The sequence below is a fragment of the Dendronephthya gigantea genome, unplaced genomic scaffold (assembly GCF_004324835.1).
Source record: "Dendronephthya gigantea isolate DGI-Jeju-01 unplaced genomic scaffold, DenGig_1.0 000022F, whole genome shotgun sequence".
In the NCBI taxonomy this organism is placed as follows: domain Eukaryota; kingdom Metazoa; phylum Cnidaria; class Anthozoa; order Malacalcyonacea; family Nephtheidae; genus Dendronephthya; species Dendronephthya gigantea.
In genome coordinates, this window is record NW_021163032.1 from 1,484,423 (window position 1) to 1,503,451 (window position 19,029).

At 35.8% G+C, this 19,029-nt stretch overlaps 3 protein-coding genes across 5 annotated transcripts; 2 read left to right on the forward strand and 1 right to left on the reverse strand.

The window, feature by feature from the left end:
- Positions 1-393: 393 nt before the first annotated feature.
- On the reverse strand, positions 394-2,249 carry LOC114522225 (methyltransferase-like protein 5). The gene is made up of 2 exons (XM_028542864.1): positions 1,724-2,249; positions 394-1,186 (listed from the first exon to the last, which is right to left on the reverse strand). Exons 1-2 carry the CDS (start codon positions 2,124-2,126, stop codon positions 954-956), a joined length of 636 nt encoding a protein of 211 aa, XP_028398665.1. The 5' UTR covers positions 2,127-2,249; the 3' UTR covers positions 394-953.
- Positions 2,250-2,297: 48 nt separating this feature from the next.
- LOC114522226 lies at positions 2,298-3,091 on the forward strand. Of its 2 annotated transcripts, none has more exons than XM_028542865.1 (2): positions 2,298-2,476; positions 2,675-3,091. In XM_028542865.1, exons 1-2 carry the CDS (start codon positions 2,305-2,307, stop codon positions 3,007-3,009), a joined length of 507 nt encoding a protein of 168 aa, XP_028398666.1. In that variant the 5' UTR covers positions 2,298-2,304; the 3' UTR covers positions 3,010-3,091. The 2 variants fall into 2 exon arrangements, with proteins under 2 accessions (XP_028398666.1, XP_028398667.1); XM_028542866.1 differs by having other exon boundaries at positions 2,298-2,443.
- Positions 3,092-6,249: 3,158 nt separating this feature from the next.
- Positions 6,250-15,179, forward strand: LOC114522324 (cell division control protein 42 homolog). Of its 2 annotated transcripts, XM_028542988.1 has the most exons (5): positions 6,250-6,352; positions 6,427-6,525; positions 8,167-8,524; positions 8,649-8,707; positions 13,856-15,179. In XM_028542988.1, the coding sequence occupies exons 3-5, from the start codon at positions 8,392-8,394 to the stop codon at positions 14,267-14,269; spliced, it is 606 nt and encodes a 201-aa protein (XP_028398789.1). In that variant the 5' UTR covers positions 6,250-6,352; positions 6,427-6,525; positions 8,167-8,391; the 3' UTR covers positions 14,270-15,179. The 2 variants fall into 2 exon arrangements, with proteins under 2 accessions (XP_028398789.1, XP_028398790.1); XM_028542989.1 differs by lacking the exons at positions 6,250-6,352; positions 6,427-6,525 and having other exon boundaries at positions 7,926-8,524.
- Positions 15,180-19,029: the final 3,850 nt, after the last annotated feature.

The window sequence follows — 19,029 nt, forward strand, 5'->3', positions numbered from 1 at the left end:
TGATATTCAGCAGAAATGATAATCTGAAAAGATATATAAATGAAAAAGGAGGTTCACGTTATTTTTAGATACACATTTTAAAATAGAAATAAATAAATACTTATTTATGCTGGATGAGATTTACTGAACTACAAAGCTACCAGTGAGTGTTGCCGTTGTAGTGACTGTTGGATCCCATCGGCATCGTGCCTTATTTTAGTTCTTGTTACAGCTAAATGGCTCCCATCGAATTTAACTGGTTATTTTAATGAGTTTCTGCATGTTTTTGTTGAAGATCTGTGCATATCGAGATGAAAGGAAAACTAGGGAAGATTTCCATATGTGGAAGATTTCCATAATTTCCATAATACTCCGACTTCTCTGATGTTAAAAATAGGATCATTGATCATACATAATTCTTATGTACACCGATCAAAGTCTGTTACAGCCTTTAGTTGTTAACATACGGCTACTCATTCTCAGCAAAGGCTGTCTGTCATGTCCGTTCTATTTATAGAAGGCCACACTCCTCTTTTATTCAATAATATGCAATTTATTGACCAGACAAAAAGACTGAGTGCATAACTACCACAGCATTGTTTATGGGCATATTTATTGAAAAGACAGTGACGTTTCGTCTTGACCTCTCGCGTTACTGTATTCTAAATGTGTCATCACTTTTAGCTTTTTTAAAAACGTTTCGTTGGCCATGCACTTTCTTCTAAGAATTTGATTACAATAACCCGGTTACAATACCGAACAAATTAATAATTGAACAGCAAAGTTATGGTAATTCAAGAAGATTCTTTTTTATAAGACATTCCGATTGAATTCCATTTAATTACAAAACATTTAAATTTTATGTGTATGAACTTTAGAGGTTGAATTGAGATTGGAGAGAAGCGGGAAATTCGCAAAAAAAGATGACTGACTGTTAATTCACAGTTGCCATATTTTTTTTAAATAATTGCGAGTTACCTTCCACTAACATCAAATCTTATAAAATCAACTTCAATATCCACTGATTTACGTCGATGAAACTTGAGAGAGGCATCCAAGTTAAATTTAAGTTCAGCAACCACTTCCATATCTACATTGTTTTGTTTTGCTTTTTTGTCTATGTGATGTCTGGTTGAGGTTTTGTGTAATGAATACACTGTTTGGTTTGCCATATGTATTGCTTTCTCTAAGAACATCACATCAATACCTGAGCAAAATATTGTTCATATTTCTTTAATAATAACATAAGTTAGTTATAGTTCAGACTTTCTGTGATAGTATTGATCTTTTGAACAACAATAATGATTATGGTTATCATTAATCATGATAGTGATCAATATTAATCAATAACTAGACTATTTGGCAGGTACCATGGTACTAATATGATGATTAAATGTATGATCATCATACTGATGTTATCATACTAATGATTATGATAACTATTACAGCATGAGGATTCTCGAGAAGATATGACCTTTGATGGTAATCATTGATGATGATGAGATTGGCATTTAATAATAGAAATCATTTTTGATTATGTCTAATATATGAAAATATTGGTGGTTTTTACGGTGTATTTAATTGTGATAACCACTTAATAAGAATATTAGTGTTAGGGCATATATTCTTAATGGTAATTATATTTGCAATTCATATTGATTACATTACTGGTTATGATGGTGTTATAGTGGTGATAATTATGCTCTTGGTTATATTTTTTTGGGGGGGTTAAGTATACACATACCAGCATTATTTTTGGTACCAAACGGTGGATTCATAATAACTGTATCAAAGAAGCCATTTCTCATCATCGCTGAATTAATATCAGCAACATTACATTGAATAAACTCCACTACATCAACATCACATTCTTCCAAATTCTTCTTTGCAACTTCCAAAGCATCCGCATCTATATCAAAACCTACAACATAGTCACTGCCAAGAATTGCTGCACCTACACTTAGAATACCACAGCCACAGCCAAGGTCAGCAACAGTGCCCCCTTGAATGTCATCAAATGTTTGGTCAATGGTATATAACATGTGTGAAGCAATATGAGGTGTTGTTGGGTACTGTTCCAGATGAACTTTGGGTTTCTCAAACACATCAAAATTTTGCAGAAGTCCCTCCAATTGTTTTAATTTCATCCTCTGATCGATATTCAAGGAATTACTTTCCAATTCTAACAGCAAAGCACTTCCTTTTTAAAATCACAAACATGGTCCATGAATTTGAATGTAGTTTCCTTTCCTTCCTTTGAGAAGTGTTTCATGAAGTTTTCAACTGATTACGCTGGCTGGTGTTGTGAGTCTGCTCGTATTCAATATGGCGGCAGAATCGACAGAAGACAGCGTAGGTGATGAAATGTCAGCAAATGGTAACAGTTCCACTCGAGATCAATGGGTATCGTTCGAGGAAAACTGTGATGTACCATTACTGCCACAGCCACCCAGCCAGGACAATAGTATGAACTCAGAAAAATACATTGATCGTTTAGGTATTTATTTGGGTGGTCAGGGTTGTATCAAATAAACTTAATAAAGTGACATTTTAAGTGTGCATGAGTGCTTGTATCCTTTCGCTTTAGTATTCACAATTATTTTAGTACAATGAAATCTTAATGACAAGGTTTATGAAGCTTAAATGAAACATCTTTCAACAGCTAAAAATGTTTAACATCATATAACATTTGCAGAGAAAAAGTTGCATCAGATAAAAAATCCCTCAAACATAACAAGCAAAAACATTGTGTCTGCTTTGACTGAAGCAAGAGAAAGCCAGATGAGCACTATGATGGATGATGATACCAGGACTGCATCTTCACACCAGACAAACAACAATCGGACGGATTGGGACGATGAGATTGCAAAACCAAGTTGTTGTTGTGTTGTATTATATAACCATTTATCTCCAAAACAGGCCAAAACCACACAAGAGGTTGAGTGCCTCCTTGATGAAGATGAGTTGGCTATAGTAAATTCTGAATATGTTGACAATAATATGCCTAATCAACAAGCAGTAATGACATAATTAAAGTGAAATGTCTAATCTTAAATATCAATTTAAGCACAACTAACTTGTTCATTAGAATTGTAGATAATATATTATGTAGATATGTAATTTAGAGTAATATAAATTGTAATTAAATAGAGTTGTAATTTTCCAAACAAAACTATCGCAATTCAATACGATTTTGTTAGATGCCGACAGAAAGATTTTCAAAATAGATGATTCCTTCATTATATATTCTAAGGTACCACCCATTTCAACAATTAGTTTGTTTGATTTGATTTTCTGATTTTGATTCTGTTTGATTCTCTGTTATGTAAAAACTGAAGAAGTTATTGCTATAAAATTAGATTTTTATCATTGAATTTGGAAAAAAACCAACAGATGTTTTACTATGTAAAAAATCATGCTTTGAGATAACTTTATTCTTTGAAAAAATGCATTTAATTTCTTACCTGACAATTTCAATGGAAACATGTGTTTATTCCATGCAAAAAAGCAAATTTACATAATAGTTTTGCAAACAGCACAGCTAAAAAGTGTCAGTTGTAAAAAAGTGTTGAACGTAAAGTGAGTGACTTCATAAGTTAACTGGAACGATAACTTGGTTGAGTGCCATCTTTGAAAACAAACTTAAAGCCGCCATTAGTCATAAAAAAATACAACACGATATATATAATATATTCTCTCTTTTTAAAGGAGCCATAGATTAAAACAGTACTAAGAATAAAAGCTCATATCGACTTACTTGGATTTTGCCACCAAACAGTTTTTTATTCAAACTAAAAAATGTTTCTTCAGAGAAGTTGTTTTGAAGTCAAAAGAAGCTACATGCGCTTCGGAGCGTTAATATATATTCGCTTTTTCTGGAACACAACAATGTCAATCTCGCAAATATTCACTATAACTAGGTCTCGAATAGCAAGATCTTCGAAAAAAATCACCGACCGTTGCTCTGAATCGAATCCTTTGAATAAAAAATAGATTTTTTAAGCTAATTCAATTCTTGAAAGTCTAAACTAGCCTTCGATGAAATCTCAAATCTCATTCTTTCGAGACTCTTTCTAGTCTTTCTGGATGCGCGGTTCCCGTCTTTTTCCAATTACACTTTCAATTACATAGGCAGCCAAAATTTGCGTGATAATTTGAACGCGAGAAATTTTTCGGCAATTTGCAACAAAGACTAGTATTAACAATATATAAAAACTTACCGTTTATACAATGACAAAATACCTCAGTTATATTGACTAAAATATAGTGAAATAATCTCTGATAATTTTGCTAACAGTTCTTACAAACGAACATATCAAAATACGGCAATATTTTTTAGTTTTTGATGCGATGTAGTCGTTATTTTTTACTATCCAATCAGTGGTTAAAAAATAAGCAAACAAATGTCAACTCATGTTCATGCCGCCAGCAAATATTTGATTTCCCAAAGAAATCCCTGCAACGTATGAAATTATCAATCGATGTGGAACTGTATTCCAATGCACATTAATCTTGATAACATGCCGAAGTAGCGAACCATATCTTATAAACAACGGTTTACTTAAATTTAACTTTGACCTTGTTTTTCTACATAGTGGACTGATATAATGCAATCAACGATTCAAAGAATTTTGTTATTCCTCAAAAATTTTTAGCTTACACCCAAGGTCCCATCCTAGCTCGGGAGAACAGCGCTTAAACATCGTTGTCCTGACAACACCAGCCATTAAATTAATTTCATTAATTTATGACCCTGTCATTTCCACAATTGGGAAGAGTTTTTATAAAGGTAAATTTTTTATTATATACAAACTGCATCATGTATCTACTGCATACTGCAGATAAGTTTTATATGAAAGTTCCATGCTACATTGTGACAAAGTCAAAGGTGAAACACTCCCCTTTCAAATTAATATTATATTGGCTTTCATTCGTTGTCGCACTTACTGAAAGGGCCGGCCCACTTCAACTACGTCAGTGTTTAATCAGTGTTTAATCGTATGCTCAAAGTGAACAGAGAGAAATAATTGGCGACGCGTTGAAAGGATTAAACCTATTTCGTAAGTGCTCTTGTAACTCGTGCGCAAAGCCATTGACTATGGACTGAAACGAAACTGGAGTATCACAGGAAGGTCTTTATATTTTCACCATAAAGACACTATGGTTGGCCAATACACTCCCTTAGAATCACGCCAGTAAAATCAGTTTGCAGCGCAAATAAACCCCTTCAAGTAACAACCGGACAATGGGTTCTTGCACTGCCCAAAATATACAGAAAAACCTCTCGACTTTTCAACACAGGACATCCTTCGACAGGAGTTTATATTACCAAAGTATATTACAAAAGTCGAAAAATATCTGAAATGCTTCAATCTTTTTCTTCTAAACACAACTGACAAACAATTTAATTATTTATATTGTGCAGATGTTCCGAAGATTCATTATGTCCAAAATTTCCAGCGTGTCAAGTATAGGATATTGCTTTATGGGAGGGCTCATTTCCGTATGATTTGCGACTCCATCTTTTACTCTTGAGGTCTGGTTCGGTTCTTCCTCAATTGGCATTTGATATCCAACGAAAAAGACGTTATATACAAGGAATGCGAAAGCACTCGGAGAATGAATTCACGGCTTTTTGTGGAAAAAAACAAGCAATCGAGATTCAAAAAGTTAGCAATCGCAGAAGATTCTTGCCACCTGTCAGAACGATTGCTGATCTGAAGAATTAAGATTCGGAGCTTTATTATACCATAAAATCCGAGCTTTCAAACCGTACTAATAAACTTATATTCATTTTTTACTTGAGTCCTGAATGAGTTACAACTCGTCCAGATTAAATTCGATTCTAATCTCATTCTGCGATACGAGACCTCACTGAATCGTTGTCGAAAATTTGGCTTGGCTCCCATGCACGCAATCATGAAACAAGACTCATCCCGGAAGAATAAAGCGATTGGAAAGACTTTATAATCCTTTCTGATTGAATTTTTGTTCAATCATTACTTTCATATCATTATTTTCTAATAAAAAAGCATAAGGCATATGTATGTTTGCGCGGAAAAACAAAATTTACTAAAGCGAAAGTTATCGTGATGACACTTTCATCACTTAACCAACTGAAAATTAAAATTATAAACTAATGACCTAGTATAGGAAAACAAGGAAACAGCAACTTCGAAATGCCATTCACACTTAAATATATCATGCCCTGACATGCAGATACTCCGATAACATTACTTGGACGTGTGTTCTAGTTGACAACCGAAGACATGATTTGGCATTGGGACAAATTGTAGACAAATACACTACAACGACAAATACAAAATCACTCGTGCTTTTCAACATGACACCCATGCCCACTGCTTCTTTCAAGGTAACCCCGGTAACTGCCTCTTCACAGCAAACGCATAATTTACTACATCTTAGCTCTTCCTCTTTTATCTTTAGACCACCCGCTCCTACGCACTGAATCTGGCTCTTCCTGTTGATCTTCCACTCGTGATCTCAAACATGTACATGTAGCGACACCGGCGTTCGCCTATAGGAGTAAGAAGTACCTGCCCTGCATCGATCGGCAACGATATACTATATCTACAAATCATAGCATTATAAGTATAGCTTAATTGTTTATATATATCTCAGAGTAGCTAGGAACATTCAATGATATTTTGGTATAACAAAATATATATATATATATATATATATATATATATATATATATATATATATATATATTACGGATTGCAAATTATGTATTACCATTGCATGCTATATACATACTATCAAGTATAAAAATTATTGATTGAAACTATTGACGTGTTACGACACTTTATGTCATATTATTGATTGAAACTATATATATTGATGTGTTATGGAACTTCAATTAGTTCCGCTAGCCTAAAACAAATGCACTGCAACGCTGAACTTGAAGGCTCTTTTCGAAGATAAGGGGAGTTTTAATTTTTTAATTTCGAAAATTCGGGTTATAATTATATGTATAATAAACCTGATCTAGCTCCAATTAGGTATTAGCAAGCTAGCTAGCCGTTTTTATGCGGATATGTCAATTGTAAAATCTCAAATCTTTCTAGACTGAACTGACTAGAACAATAATTACATAATTCGGTTGCTTATATACAAAAAGAGTGAAGAAATTCTATAGAATTGGATTGACCTAACATTCATCGTGACAGGCAGACACTTTATTAATGAGAATGAGGCCGACGGAACAAATGCACGCATCTTCAATGAATTACTGCGAATTCTGAGATTTCAGTTTTGATAAATATTGATTAGTATATTTGTCACGAATGATATCAAAATTAAATCTGTGTTGATATGAAACTTTTAAACCTGTCACCAGCCCGAAAGGAATCACGCACTCCAAAACGGCCCTTTTAAGGGAAACTGAAAATATGAAAAACACGTTGTAAAAGGCAGGTGTTCAATATAGTAATCAACAAAGGTTTGCATCAGATTTTTCGACAAGTATTGTCCTGACATTTTTGAATAAGATAGTCTGACAGTGTCAAGGGTATTTTGCAGACGACTTACATGATCGCTTCTACAAATATAAACTATTCAAACAGACATATCTTTTTCTAATTACATATCATTTCATTTTTTTCGTCGTTCAAATGTATAACCAAAATACTTGGTCATTAATCGTAGTTACACAAAGGCCGTAGCACCATTTGATTCCGTATACATATTTCCTGACTGACATATACTATATATCATAGTCTACATATCATGCCATATTAAAAAAACAAACAAGCGCAAACAAACTTCAACATTGGGCAACAAAATTGAGCATTCATGAGTTGAAAGCATTTACTTTAGTATTCAGATTGAACTGGACTTCAAAGTCTTATAAGTTATAACCGCTTATATTTTATAAATTAAATTCAGTATTCATTAAAGAAAGAGTTCTTTTGAATACCGGTAATATATTGTCTTGTCAAAAATATATAAACGTTTCTTTCCGTTGGCAATATATTGTCATATTGATTGACAAATCCCCCGTGTTATGTAAGACGTTTTCATTTTCACATAATCAGGGCCTTTTACCGTACAGTACATTTCTTTTAATGCCGCCATTGTACGTATCAAGATTAAAAGAAGCTGTATGTTCTTAAGCTAATACTTCGCGTGTAAACTATTTGTTTTGCTCAAATTAACACCTAGCGTAGATAAAAATCTCGCAAGACCCCACACAAAAGGGGACGTCACCTTCGACCAATCACGACGGAGCGTTCGACGCCATTTCCGGTATTGATTTGATCATCTGAGCTGGTGAGCAAACAAGAGGAGACTGCGACACAAACCGCCTTCCGTTCGACCCTTGCTTAATTCAACCCAAACAAAGAGCGAAGGTCAGCCGCGATGATTTGACCACCTTCGAACGATGGTATGGAGAATAAGCGAAATATAAAAATCGTCGTTCTTGGTGACGGTGCCGTTGGGAAAACGTCGCTCTTGCTAAGCTATTTAACCAACGATTTTCCAAACGAATATGCACCAACCGCATTCGACAACTACACAGGTAGGCCTGCAGAACTTATATAAACTATGGAATAAGGATTATTGTGTTGAATCTGAGCTTAGCCGTGTTCCCCTATGGCGGCGGATGTGATTTCTATATGATATTTTGATCTTATTTTCTATAGTGTCTGTATCGGTGAATAAAGTGCCGTGTACTGTACAATTCTGCGATACTGCAGGGCAGGTAGGTCAAATAACAAATATTACATCTTATTCCAAGTAAAACAAAAATATACAACCTGTAGTCGGTGTATACCATATAATATTAAAATTAATGCAGAAATGAAAACAAGCAGTAATTGTCTACATCTAAGCATCTTCAAATTATTTTCAATTTGTCGTCAATCTACTTGTTAAATGTAGTTCTCCATCGGGTAGTCGAGTGGAAAATATTTTCCCTGTAGGGGTTTCTTATTAAACTGAAGGTATTGAATTTTAATACACAGTACTTCTTATGAAAATAATACACACGGTATACGATATAATGCTCATAGTTTTACGAAGAGTGATACTCCTTGAGTGCCTTCCTTATTAAGAAGCGTCTTAAAATATTTTCGCTTTCGGTAGAGTGTTTCATTGTGGTAAAACGTGGAATGTTGTTTTGAGTCCAGACGGTATATAATATATACTAACTCAGTATACATGTTATATCGAATTTATTCAGTGCTTCCAAATTTGGTCGAGAATATAATAATAACATTTCCTAGGAATTCGGACATAAAATAAAACAGCCAAGTCCAGCGGATATGAACTTGTATATCTAAATTCAACTATCTGAACTACATTTTAAATAATATTCGCTAAATCTTTTGTATCTCAGTTGAAGTGCATAAACATTTAGCAATATAGAATGTGAGCATGTGCTAGATTTTGCTTCAAGCCATTGTCAATACATTTTATATACATATTGATAAACAAGTTTCATTTTCTCGGCATTATATACGGTTTATCTTTGAAACAACAGAACTTTATCCGTATAAATTCAGTAAATATACATGTATATCTATATATACCTGCTTACGTAATATAAATATATAATTGCATGTATATACATATAAGAACTAATAGTTCAAGCCAAAATCTAAATGATTTGCTTCCTGTATATTATATTTCAAACTGAGACAAATGCATTCAGGCTTTCAGCAAATATATATTCATTACGAGTCCGCCTACCTTTTGGCTTTGCATTTTGGAGAAAGTTTGTTTTGCACTTGAAACTGACAAAACATGCGATGCTTTCCAGACCTTTCGCTCAGGGGATTGGCTGCCACGTCGGGGAATATGATCGAATAACCGAAACATCTCATTATTATTTGTTTGTATCGATATGACCTTTATTTCTAGCATGTGGAACGCACGTTTCTTAATTTCTCAGGAAGCAAGCTAAGCCTCTTAAATATCGTGCTAATGGCGTGTTTTGATAATCGTCTGTCATGCTTCACGATTTCTTGTCATGCCAAAAGCAGTCTGTTGTTAGCCGGCAAAGATGTGGATTCATGATCTGGACTACAGTTTCCTCTTGGGTCAGTCTCCTCGAATTTTCACAAGAACCAACTTGCATGGAACTCGTGTTCAGCTAAAAAATATCGATTTCGTATGGACGATTCTGGCAAATTTAATATGTTTCTGTACACCTTAGTATACGCAGCCAAAATTTACGTTTGACCACATAAATTTGGCCACAATATTTAACTCTAAAAGCTTTAAAGAGTTTGCAGGAAATGTCACAGGAAGCCTAGGCACGTGTGGTTCGAGTATTATTTTTATAGTATACTTTTAGTATTACTAAAGATTTGTTTATTAGTCAAAATTTCACTGCTATTCTGACATTTTTAAGTTAATTAAATTTATCTTTGTAAATGTACATTGTGTGTTCGCATTGTATCCCCCTACTTTGTTCTGTAGAATCTTCTCGCTTGACTGTATGATGCTACACCCTTTGTATAAATAAAACTCCTACTATATATGTACACAGCGTGTGCAGCCGGCATAACCGAGTGTGAAACGTTTCTACCAAACAAAGTGGGAACAAAATGAGAACACACATGCAATATACATTTAGGGAGATAATTTTATTTTCAAAAATACGCTCACTGCATGCTGCATCCTTCGACATGCAAAACTTCCTATGCTCCCTCTGCAACGTTATCTGACGATTACCAATAAACCCACGACAAAAACGACGTGAAGCTGGATCGCATATAACTCTCGATAAACCCCACGACAGCTGGATCGCATGCAACTCCCGAATATTTTAGTTACAACAAGCTAGATTTACCTGTCTGTTCTAAATAGCCTGTTTTCAACTAGGCGAATTTCTTCAGGCGAAGTATAGAAACATGTTACAAGTAGCATTTTTATTGCATTTTTTGCTGCGCGACTAATTTCACCTCAGTAGAAAATATGAGCTGCGGTCACTTTGTGTTTTTAGGGTAATGTATTCTTTTACACGATGATCGCAACCTAATCAACTTCCTTCCTTTTGTCAACATTCCATGTAGCATTAACCTTCTAGCGCGTGACAATGTCCCTAGCATGTGTCACCTTGCTCTCCTTCGCCGGATTTCTGTAACGAGCGTGACACTGTTTTAAACCTAATCCTACCCCTTAGTGCGTCACGTATTTTGTGAACGGCCCTTACTTCACCCATGTCTGATATCTATTATAAATCTAGAGATTCGCCAATACGAATTTCTAAACTGGGATCACAAAAACGTGGCCCAACTGGCCCAGTAGGTATAATAGAACCGTTTGCGATTCTATCGAGTTTATGCGATTTCATATGAGCAAATAATGGTTGACAATGTTTGTCGTATTATTCTTGCATGATAAAGTATACATGCATACAAAATCAATATAGTCGAAAATACGCCTGGTCAGGTTCCCTTCACGCCGTCCTACCAAGTGGACCAAATACATATAGAGAAACAATGGAATTCCCTTAAGGCTAGTTTTGAAGTGAAGTGGGCCGGCCAGCACTCTAATTTCATACTTCATTCCTCTCCAAAGACTTAATTTGCTCTATATAAATACCATTAGGTCCTTCCTCAAGAATTTTTTAGGTCGCCTAAGTGCTGAGTTATATGGAATTGAAGGGGCAGGTTCTATGTTCAGTTTTTAACAAATATCCTTCGAACCCGGAATGTGAGGGCGATCACACTTTGGTGGGTTGATTTTGTGACAATAGTGAAAACGATGCCTCATGCAAGATGGCTTCGCTAGACCGGAAATGACATAAGACAATAGCGTCCAAGAAACATATGCCTTTGTCTGATAAGGCCAGGAGGTCGTAACGTGGCAGCGTCCTTAAATATTGAAAGAATAGAATATTTTCATTAATTATACCTAAAATACACCAGACAATAACCCCTCGACGTTTTCGGAAACTATAATGGCTTTCGTCAGCCTGATAATTAGCCTATTTGATTGTCACTCGCGGCTATACATCAAGACGACGAATTAAATTCTTTTCGGAATCTACTGATATATCATTTATCTTGGCATTGGACCTAATACAACAATGTGAAACTGGATCCACGTTGGATCACATCTACGTAATGTTAATGGACACTTGTCTTGTAATATCATGGTCGCCGAAAAATATTTTGACCTTTTATAGTTGTAGCAAATTTCACAAGGACATTTTTTGTTTCACTTCAAATCCACTTTAACAACATATTTTCAACCTGTTTGAACATAGTTGCGAATTCTAAAAAAGTGCATACAACCGCATTCTAAAAAATGTGCATATACCGTTCTTTCCTGTACGATCAATGCAAGATGACTATTATTGACTTTGTAACTGCACACCCAGTGCGCATTACTGTTTTATAATCACACATGGATTAGTCATATCTGTGGTCATACTGTGGCAGCAAATTATCCAAAACCCGATCGAATTCAATTAAAGTCGAACTGCGGAATCCCTGTGGCTCATATTAGCTCTCAGCCACAAGTGCTGTGCGAGTCAGCGAGCTATTAGCCCATCAGTAAAGGAATTTTCATCATCTTTTATATACTGGTGTGTCATTGTTATAAATATAACACTAAATTTGATCAAAGAATGTAATCATGCATCGCGTTTTACCTTCGGAAAATGTGTTTTTACTTATTTCACATTCGTCCATCTTTAATTTCGTTTTGACCCGGAAAATTAGTATCGAATTAGTAATTGATACATCTCATCAGAAATAATAGAAAAAGAACACCATAAATCGAACGTATATATTTTCCATATTTCGCCACCTGATGATACATTCCCCCCTATTTCCGGGTTCAAGATCTGTTTGGGAATTTGAAAGGTATTCAATTCAAAGCGCACTTACTTTCGACTATTTGCAATCCATAACAACCCAGGACCATAACAACTGCCTAAAATAGGCGAGGAAAAAATCTTGATTTTTCGACTCAAGGGTCTCCGTCATTCTGACTCGTCTGACAATGGTCCTTACATCGACATGTCGAGAGTGTCTTGTGTTTATCAGGCATTTCTTATTCAAATTCTAATAGAAAAGAGAGTTTGTTTCGCCCGAACCAATGCGGAATAGCGAGGGCCGAGCTGAATTTTAGATCGAAACCTAAGAAATATTTCAAGTCAAAACATTCAGTATATATTCTAATATAAATCCACCAAGCCCTAAACTTTCTATAGCACTTTTATTCAAAACTTTTAAACGTCTAATCACATTGGATGTTTTTGCAATGACTTGAAAAGCAAGCTATGTCACGTATTTATTATTTTACCTTCAGTGATTAAAGGATTTATTTACACAAGCCCTTGTAGCGCTTGAAGCATGAAATTAATGCGGCAAACATAAACTCTAAGGGCCAAAATGTTACATTTTGTGCTTTGCCAAATACGTCTTCTCAGAATCATTGCCAAATATTACAAAAGTTTATTAGAACTGAAGCATAAAACCATAAGTCATCGTATCAATTCAGGTCTGCCTGCGAATTCTAGACTTAATTTTAGCTATTTTGCACTTCTGTGTGTCTGATAATCTCGCTATGAGCATTCATGTAGATACATTTGCTTTCTGAATATTGAATAAAGCTTTTATATTTTGTCCCTTAGCCTCGACTCGTGTCCGATTGAATATTTCCCATTTTTCCTAGAAGGATGTGTGCCGCATAAAACCTCGTACCCAGGGTCTTTACTCGTGGAGAGGTTGTGCCGCATAAAGCTCATATACTTGCCAATAACTCCCTTGGCGAAGGATATAATATATGGCCGAGCAAACAGCGTGCACTTTGCTCAATTTATACAAATTTCCCAGCAAGTTGAGAAAAAAAAGGGTTTTGTACTGAATAACACGACTTTTTGTCTTCATAGGAGGATTTCGACTCTTTACGTCCGTTTTCCTACCCGCAGACCGATGTTTTCGTGCTTTGTTTCAACATAATGGCACCCTCCTCATTTCTCAATCTTAAACAACGATGGCTGCCGGAGATCGACAAATACAAACCGACCACACCCGTCGTGTTGGTCGGCACGCATTGTGACCTGCGGTCTAACGTTGAAGCACTCATCTCGCTCAAAAACAATCACTTAAATCCCATTTCCAAGGACCGTGCAGAGACATTAGCGAAAAAGAGTCGCGCCGTTTGCTATGTGGAAACATCAGCACTGACTTTAAAGAATGTTAAAAAGGTTTTTGATGAAGCGATAGGGGCTGCATTGTCTCCCTATAAACGAAAACGCTCGCGCGAGACAAAAAAACATTGGACAAAATGCGTCATTATGTAGTAATACTACATGAAGTATATGAATGAAAGCAATTACTCTCGGTTTTAATTTCCATTTGAAAACTTACTCTGAATGTTGTTTTTAAGTCCTCGAAGTTCGTTGCTGAGTTCTGAAAGCCTTGAACCTCCACGTGAACCTTCTTTTATTAAGCATCATAATTTCTGATTGGCTGCCTAAAAATAGCAACCAATCAGAATTGATCAAATCAATTCTTATTGCTACATCGTGGATCAATCAGACAAACCTTGCAACGAGAACATTATGAAACACAAACAGCCGAACATTCGAGGTAATATTTTCAAAAGCAATATAAACATCGAGAGTGTCAATGGCTTGGCTTATAAAGCAAATGGGTTTATAGACCTCATTAAAAAAAGCCGCGGTAACAACAATATTCCTTCGCGAACATTCATTCTTTTTCATGGCGGAAATTAAATTGAAATCTTTCTTTAAAAATTATATTATAATATTATATTATAATATGGCCGGACAAACATACTTCGATTAATTTTATTTTTCATTTCCAACTATGAGAAATGTCCATTTTAAAATTACGATTAATTGTTTGTGCAATAATGCTTACTTATCATGTAACATAAAGAATAACAGATGTAACATATAGATATAAATTAAATAATAACTTAATTTCTTATCGATACTTGGGTATAGTCGGACTCGACGCAAAATATCATCCACAACTCATAATCTAATGCAATAATAAACATTGGCCTCTCCATAATGTGGGACATAGTTATCAATCGTAGATCTGAAAGAACATTATATTTTAGTCATCAATAGCTAGTCAAGCAAAACCAAAGCTGTAAATTCGTTCTTGTAGCTGTATTTATTAATATATCCAGACGCAGAAATATTAAACCATGTGTGGAATTCAGTCGAATGTGATTCCTTAGTGTATGGAAACCGAACATTAAACGAAGTTCAAGTGATGCATCAGCGTAAGATGTTTTTTGCATATGCAGATCGCAGATTGTGACCACGCATATAAACATGCAAATTGTAAAAAGCTAGAAACTCGGCAAATCTATATCAACAAGTTAAAATTTGATCTGGGGAATGTTTTGAATTCTATTTAATAACTAGGTTACCCATGGGTAGAAGTGCTGCCTGAAAAAAAGCATGCCGGTGTTCGGTTTGCGAATCTGCATGGTCCAATGGCTCCGTCTAGATGTTTAATCCTTTACGTCAGTGTTCTGGGAATTCAACCCAAAAGCCAAACACTCGCGTTTTTAATAGTTCATGTACTAATAAGATTTCTCGATTTTGTACAATATGCAAGAAATCTTCTCACTATTATCTTAGACACGTTTGGCCCCAGACATGGACACTGTTTTTAAAGCCAAACGAAAAGGAGGGAAACCGGAGTGCCCGGAGAAAAACCCTCCAAAGGTAACCTGAATTTCAGGTTACCTGACCGGCGGTCCGAATTTGGTATTTTCATTTAGAAATCGTTTAGAAATGACATGCAGTTCAGGTTTTATTTATAGTTGACCGTTTTAGTTCCGTTCATCTGAACTCAGTCCCAGGAATTGTACATTGCTATACAAATCTTGAGCTTCGTCGATTGAATCCTGGTGGTGGTCTAACGTGCGCAGCGCATATCGTTCGTTGCAAAACAGCAGGCCGTTAAATAATTAATTAAACTGCGCTTTGTCCGACAAGAGCAACAAAAATTATTTTATGATCATGCATTTTTTTGGAAATCTGGCATGTTGGAAAGAAATGCTTCGTATTCACGACTTGCATGCTTTTTCATCCGAAACCGATGTAGACAACAACACTCTTCTATTATCCCTTCTTAAGACATGCACCTCATGCATCGTTTATCTTTACGTTCTGGATTATGGTTGACCGAGAATGGAGGAAATAAACGTAATCGAGTTCAACATGCAACTTACTCAATATGGCTAATCAATAATAATCAATAAGGTCCTTACCTTTCACACCGTATAATTACCTTCGGTAGACAGTAAACCGAATTTCACTTGCTTCGTCGCTCCATTCCAAACAGCTACGTTCTTCTTTTCAACAACGTCTCGACGGTGGTGCGTGCAAAGAACCAAACAACATAGTAAGTGTGTCAAAATGCAAAGTCTCATTTCAAAGGGTTCAATTTTAAAGCAAGAGGGTACAATACAATATTGACCTACAGTTAAACACTATACCCCCCAGATATGCCCCATTATGTAAGTGTGTAGTTATCATGCAATGTAATATATCGTGTAATATAGAGAGATATATTTTCTTTCTTCATCAAGTTAGTTAAAATGATTAATTTGATTACGTTTATTTCCTTCATGCTTGATTAACCAGAAAATCGAAATTCGAAAAAAAATTAATACCAACAAGGGAAACAGAAGAGTGCTAGTGTCTAAACATCAAATAGTAATTTTTTCTTCATTTCAAACTTCAATAAATCGAATTTAAATGTTCAATGACGAAAGTATAATTTTTGATGCCACTGACGGACGGTCATTCGAAAGTCGCATTTTAACAGGCTGAACAGAGAACTTATATAATCATATAAGTACTCGTGATTACATTCGTATTAATCTAAAATTAGGCCAATACGAATTAGATAATGTTTTCTCATTGCGTGCGCGCATGCGATGCTTATTATAACATTTTCTTACCATCATGCATCTTTCGCAGCTGTTAATTATGTAGTTCACACGCAAGTGACAAAACTAGGAATGTTTGAACCATCGAGACACCTCGAAAACGCCCTCATGAGAGCTGCGAGAAATTTCCTGTTATCATGCATTGTCAAAAGCTTGTCACTTGATGTGTGAATATACTTCGGTTAGACCACCAGGAGGAATCAATCCGAGAATAAATCATGCACTGACATTAATCATGCATTATCGTAATTAGTATACTTATAGTTTGTACCTCAACTAGCTTCCACTTGAACACCCGTCTCGTCGTCTATCATCTGATCCCGCGACGACCTCCATCACCTGATCCTGCGACGGTTCATCATCTGATCCCGCGACGACCTCCATCATCTGATCCTGCGACGATTCATCATCTGATCCTGCGACGATCGTCCATCATCTGATCCTGCGACGATCCCTCACAATCTGATACCTTAACGTAGATGCATAAATTTGATATCAATAATTTATAAAAGAGAAATGTCACTTATGAGTAAAACATTCAAGATAAGCACTCAAAACTCGATTACAGACCTCCAACACTCCTACGCCACTCGTCCAAGGCCTCCGCATTGCGCACGCGAATACAAAATGTCATGCACGTTTTGTAGGAAACAATCAACATTTTCTTCGTGGTCCTGAGAAATCTGAAACACTCGACTATTAACTCCTTCTAGAAATACAATTTCTCATGCATTTTTATGTTCTAGGCGCTCTGTGAGCGATATTTTTTGTCTGGACTATTGTCGTTCAAGATGGAGAAAATACAAGTGATGGGGCCCCAGAATCACTTGTATTTTCTCCGCATGCGCTCGAAACGACCAGGCTGACTCATGCAAAAACCGCAATCCGAAAAAGTTGAAAATCAAGGAGGTAAACAGAGGAGTGTTCATCACATCTCAGCCAAAAAGCCAAACCCATGCATATTTTATTCATGCATATTGTCACCGAAATCGAATTTTTGTATTTGCGTGCATAAATGTCCCAAGGCAGGTCCAACATCTCTCCACTTCGACGATTCTCTTTTTCTAAAAAAAGAAAAAACCTCGTTAAAACAAAAAATTCACGGGCATATAAAGCCTGGTTAAAATGACTTGATTTTCGACTTGGGAAGCGAAAGAATCACTACAGCACCATAAGATACTTTAATTGGAAGTAAAAAACACTCTCCGAACATTAAACTAAAAGTCTAGCATAAAGTACAACATACACAAATACGGATAGTTATAGGCCTTCTATTTCACTTTTGAATCCGTCTTTCCCTGTACAAAACTAACATGAAGCACTGACGGACGAGTATTCACATGCCATTGCGACAACCGCGTGTGCGACAAACGTATTAGTCCCAGACGGGAAAGTTTCAGTCATTTCTTGCGAAAACTTTAGCATATAGTCCAGAAAAGTTCGATTAAACCGCTATATTCTAGTTTCGCAAACCGTGTACAAACGTGTTATTTCAAGTCACAAATGCAAACTGATGCACATATATATTAATAGAACAATACCTATTATTCTCTGCAAGCAAGCGTTTGTTTTTCGTCTTCTCCATCTTTCTGCGCCATAGTTCGTTCTGAAATGAAATAGGGAAGGAAAAACACAATCAAGTTATAGCAGCTCACTTCCATTTCACAATAGACAAGAAATATACAAGATATAGCAAAAAAATCAGCAAGAATATGCCGCCAGTCGCTAATATCTTCTCGGGCTATTCAAATCAATACGACGATGAATTCATTTGCAAAGCCAAAAGATTAATCTTTACAGATTCTTTGAATCAACCATGACCATGTACCTGAGCAAGATTCTTCTTACTTTTCCCTAAACTTCGATTTTTAATGAAAGCCCAAGTAGGGACTTTTCCCTAAACTTCTGAATATATTCTCACCGTTCGCCCCGCTGCACAATACCATAGCTGAAAATAAACTAAGAATGGGGACAAAATGATTTTCAGCTAAGAGTAAAGTGCGGCGAGGAGACGGTGTCGCAGCCGAGGGGAGGTGGGTGGGATGAAAATTCCTTCTTGTATATGCAGCCAGGTCGTCTTCGTGGCAAAATGTGAAAATTTGCTGTTTTCCCGGTCTTTTA